This window comes from Andrographis paniculata, unplaced genomic scaffold (assembly GCF_009805555.1).
Source record: "Andrographis paniculata isolate CXL003 unplaced genomic scaffold, ASM980555v1 Contig71END, whole genome shotgun sequence".
Classification (NCBI taxonomy): Eukaryota; Viridiplantae; Streptophyta; class Magnoliopsida; order Lamiales; family Acanthaceae; genus Andrographis; species Andrographis paniculata.
Window position 1 is genome coordinate 5,237,743 of NW_026137608.1, and position 5,192 is coordinate 5,242,934.

Sequence of the window (5,192 nt, forward strand, 5' to 3'; positions counted from 1 at the left end):
AGAATCAAATATTTTATACATTAGTTATTTATTAAATTTACCAATAAGATAAACAATAGTTTTATGTATAAATAATAACACTATAACAAAAATTATATAAACTAAGTATATTATAAAAATATTTTATATTTTATAATTTATAGTTTTTTAATATTAATTAAGCTATTTAATCTTAATCTTAATTCATAATTATTTTTACTACACAATAATCATTTTTACTACTATACTTATTAATTACTTACTAATTATATTTTATTTAAATTTTCGCATCTACAATAATGCTCATATTACACGTCACAAAAAAAGTAAAATATTAGTATTAATGATATAATTATATGTTAATTTATTATTTATTAAAAAAATAATTAAACTTAATTAAAATTTTTAATTAAAACTATTTCAAAATATATAATATAATTTTAATATATATTAATATTTATTTGATATAAATAAATATTAAAATTTTAAAAGATTTTATAAAATTTATAATAAAATATGTAAATGATATAATAGATAATTAAATAAAAAAAAAATTGATAAAAGCTCTCCCTTCCGAATTCCCCAAAATTCTTACCTCATGGCTTATATCATTTCAATATTTCTTTAAAAATTTTTAATGTGAGACCTATTTGTAATCTCATATTTCTATATTTTTTATACATTAAAATTTTTCTATCACTTATAAACCAATTCATGTTAACAGTATGAACAAATTTATTATATATAAATTTATTTTCTGTAAAATAACATATTTATATAGAATACTTTATTTAAGGATAATTTTTAAATTATTTAAAATATATTTTATATGAATTTTTAATCACATAAATTATTTTTCAAACCAAATTCCAAAGCCAAAACACACAAATCAAACTCTAAGTAAACAAGTCCTAAATTAAATATTACTATTTCTATCCTACATAAAATTGTTCATATTTTTTACTTTCGTCCATCTTACATAATTTGTCATTTTTTTAAAAAAATATAATTGTAAATTTTTTAATTATATTTTAAATTTTATAATTTACAATTTTCATAATTTTAATTATATTTTCTTAAAAAAAAAACTTAATTTATAATTATTTATATATATTGCGACTACTTTTGTTAATATATTTTTTAATTATTTGCTAATTATATCACTTATAAAATTTTGCATTTACAGAAAAAAATAAAAAAAATGAATAGGGTATGAAATAGTTATTTGAATTTAAAATTTATTATTTCTAAAATTCTATTACACATTAAAAGACAGCCTAATAAACCCAAAAAGTAAATCTTTCTTTTGAACCAGTTGGATTTGAATGGAGATATAGATGTGAAAAAAATGTATTTTTATAAATAATAGTAACACAATTTAAAAATAAAAAAATAAAATTGTTTTCTTTTATTTTTTCTTTTAATATTAAAAAAAAACTAATAAAAAAAGAGGCGCACACGTACACAAACAAAAACAAAAATTAACAATAAAACCATATTTAAATTGTAGAGTGGAAGTCTAAACAGCAGCAGCAATGGTGAATTAGGCAGCCACCTACCCAACCAAACTACCCCCCCACCCCCACCCCACCCCACCCCCCGAAACAGGACACAGACAGTATGAACAGAATCAAACTCCAAACTCTCCTGGAACTTCTCTTTCCATGCTTTTCACCACCATTTCCCATTCATTTCCCAACAAAAACCTCCAACTAAACTCTCTACACTATAATATATATATATATACACACCAAAATACAATTCAGCCTTCCCTTTTCTACATACATACATATGCTCACCTGGGTCCTCCCCCACCCTGCCTGCCTGCTTCTTTCCTTTCCTTTCACCGCCATACACAACATATTCCCCAGAATCTTCTCTTTCCCAATCCACCGCAAGTGGGTTGCTGTTTTCTTCCCTCTCTAAGATTCTTCGACCAGAAAAAAAGTGTGAGACTGAAGGAGAAGAAATCTCAATTATGTGTGTTCAAGATGCCGAGCAGGTGAGTGAGGGGATGGAAGACATGAGCCTCCCCGGTAGGGATGATAGTCATGAGCCTCTGCAGTCAACTCATCCTGATTTTCCGGGCGGCAAGGCTTTGGATTCTGTTGATTTGATGGGGAGGAAAGGGTTTCCTGTGAGTCCAATTGATTGGAATCGATTTGATTTGATTTGAATTGAATGAATTGAATTTTCCATGGTTTTTTATTAGGGTTATTTATTTTGTAATTTTGGTCTGTTGATTCGTAACTGTTGCTTAGAATTTCTTGCGCCTGATTTGGGGGAATGATTTTTGTTTGCAAATCCTTGGGTTTTGATTGACAATTCATGAGAATTGTTGCTGTTTTGTTGCTGAGTTCGTCTATTAGTTTCAGATTCAGTTGCGAATTCACGCGGATTTCGTGATGCTTACCTTCTTCAATCGTATACAAATCGAATTTGTCTGTTCCAGTAAAAATTTGGGGGTTCGTTAATTTCGAGCTGTGGAGTTTCATTATCAATTATTGAAGTGTTGCAGGGATTTGTCTTTTCTGAAGCTAACCATAGATGTTTGTTTATCTAATTAATGAAGCTTCACCAAGCTGTTCTGCAAAACTCAGATTTCATTACGACGTTTCCTTTTATGTTTAACTGATTCCATCAGTTATCTTCCCGATTGATCTTAGTTTCTCAAGTTTCATCGATTCCTCCATCTCTGCAGCTCGAGAGCATTTCTGAAGATTCTGCTGCCGCAGACAGACGCCAGATGATGAATAGCTTCGTCCCTGTCCTCAGGTCCGGGGAGTGTTCCGACATCGGAGGTCGATCAGACATGGAGGATACTCATATTTGCATCCCCGACTTGGCTATGAACTTCGGCTACACATCTCGTTGCGAAGAAGTCGTATCCTTCTACGGTGTAAGCTCTTTTGATCCTCTGTATTGAATTTCGAATTTAATTCGATTAGTTGATTGAAATTGTCGCAAATTCGACAATAGGTGTTTGATGGACACGGTGGGAAAGGCGCAGCGCAGTTTGTACGCGACCACTTGCCGAGGATCATTGTCGAGGACGCGTATTTTCCGGTGGAGCTCGAGAAGGCAGTGACGAGATCTTTCATGGAGGCTGATGCTGCATTCGCTCGATCTTGTTTACTCGAATCTACATTGTCGTCCGGCACGACGGCGTTGACCGCAATGATATTCGGACGGTAAAAATTGATTGCCAAATTCATCTTTGTTGTCAACGAGGAGTACTTTACGTTAAAGCTGTTAAATGAACCGAGTAGCTTGCGAGCCAAGCTTGGCTCGGCTCGTTTTAAGAGCTCGACTCGGTTCATTTATAGAAATAAACGAGCCGAGCTCGAGTTCAAAAATTATTTTTTTATATATGAGCCGAGCTGTTCGTGAGTAGCTCAATTGAACTCGTTAGCGACAATTTATTTATATATTAATATAATATATAAAAAAATTTATATCACAATTTACATTTATTATTAAATTTTGAACATTTTATTATAAAAATTATGAATAAAAGTAAATATAATTAATTTGTATATTAAAAAATATATAAAATATGTATAAAATTCAAGCCGAGCTCGAACTCGAGCTCAAGTTCGAGCCTTATGAGTTGAGCTTGAACTTGAATTTGAGCCTAACGAGCCGAGCTCGAACCACTATTTTAGTTCGAATTTTTAACAAGCTGAGCCAAGCCTGTACCGTTAGCAAGTTCGAGCCACTATTTTGGTTCGAATAACTGATACTCGAGCTCGCGGCTCGTTTAACAGCTCTACTTTACGTAATATATTTGGATTTATTCGTTGTGTTGTTTGGCTGAATCTGTCGAATTCAAAATAGGTCGTTGCTTGTAGCGAACGCGGGAGATTGCCGAGCTGTCCTGTCCCGTCGAGGCGTCGCAATCGAAATGTCCGAAGATCACAGGCCGTGTTGCACGAACGAAAAGATAAGAATCGAGTCGCTAGGCGGGTACGTCGACGATGGGTATTTGAACGGCCAATTGAACGTGACACGGGCTTTAGGCGATTGGCACATAAAGGGCCTGAAGGAATGGGGAAATGCCGGGCCTTTGAGCGCAGAGCCGGAGCTGAAACTTACGACATTGACGAACGAAGACGAGTTCTTGATAATCGGGAGCGACGGGATATGGGAGGTGTTCAGAAGCCAGAACGCCGTCGACTTTGCGAGGAGGAAACTTCAGGAGCACAACAATGTGAAGCTCTGCTGTAAGGAAATCATAATCGAAGCAAAAAAACGCGGGGCTATGGATAATCTGACGGTGGTCATCGTGTGTTTCAATTCCGAGCCACCGCCTCCTGCCGCCGCAGCGCCGAGGTCGCGCGTGAGAAGGTGCATATCGGCGGAAGGGCTGCAGAACCTCAAATCCGCGCTGCATTGTTGATTTTCTTGTTGTCGTTGTTGTTGTTGTCCGAGCTTTGGACATTGTCTCTTGACGGGTGATTTAAGGAGGTAATAATTCGAGCGCCGGAGGAGGATGTATATCGACGGATAGAATTGATCGGCGCATTCTTACTACATTTAAGGTATCCGTAGTTCGGTCGTTTGGTCGTTTCGATATGTCGAATGGAGACAAGAAATGTGTGTATACGTTACTTACATACATACATACATACACTGAATTCGATTGTTTGCCGTATGGCCAATTTTCTCAACCCATTTTTTTTATGGTTTCTACAACATCGTATGTATGTATGTATATACTTATGTTCTTACTGAGATCATTCTTTAGTACTAAGCCTACGAACAAAACAAGCAAGCATTGCAATATCACTTTTGGACATAAATATAGCTTTTATGATTGGATTACGTTTCTCTCACAAAATCTAACCCGTTGAGTAAGAATACAGTTGGATCCAGCTCTTGACCTTGTGGTTATGACTTCAAACTTTGTGACACCTTCAAATGGTACTTGCTATATATAATTTGTTTAATATTATTTGTTCTATCAGACTTAGTTTGAAAATTATTAGTTCGATCGAAATTTTATTTTTCAAGCCTATTTTTACAAGATATTAGGTTTTGATAGAATTTACTCAAAATATATTCGAAGTATAGTGGCTATGATAAAATAAAAATTAATAATAAATAAAACACAATTCGATCTTTTTCTCTCTAAATGTATTATATTTTTCAAAATATTGATAGATGGCATAAGTTTTTTTGCCCCACTCCAAAGGGTTTTTTTTAGAGTTTTA

General features: G+C 33.6%; 1 protein-coding gene across 1 annotated transcript; it reads left to right on the forward strand.

Moving 5' to 3' along the window:
* Positions 1 to 1,692: 1,692 nt before the first annotated feature.
* Positions 1,693 to 4,732, forward strand: LOC127264959 (probable protein phosphatase 2C 27). The gene is made up of 4 exons (XM_051294573.1): positions 1,693 to 2,116; positions 2,681 to 2,878; positions 2,959 to 3,170; positions 3,817 to 4,732. Exons 1-4 carry the CDS (start codon positions 1,958 to 1,960, stop codon positions 4,376 to 4,378), a joined length of 1,131 nt encoding a protein of 376 aa, XP_051150530.1. The 5' UTR covers positions 1,693 to 1,957; the 3' UTR covers positions 4,379 to 4,732.
* Positions 4,733 to 5,192: the final 460 nt, after the last annotated feature.

Bases quoted from the DNA above. Each gene is read 5' to 3' on its own strand.
- LOC127264959 (XM_051294573.1), top strand. From the start codon at position 1,958: ATGTGTGTTCAAGATGCCGAGCAGGTGAGTGAGGGGATGGAAGACATG. The intron at 2,117-2,680 runs GTGAGTCCAATT...CCATCTCTGCAG, and splicing joins TGGGGAGGAAAGGGTTTCCT to CTCGAGAGCATTTCTGAAGA. The intron at 2,879-2,958 runs GTAAGCTCTTTT...ATTCGACAATAG, and splicing joins AAGTCGTATCCTTCTACGGT to GTGTTTGATGGACACGGTGG.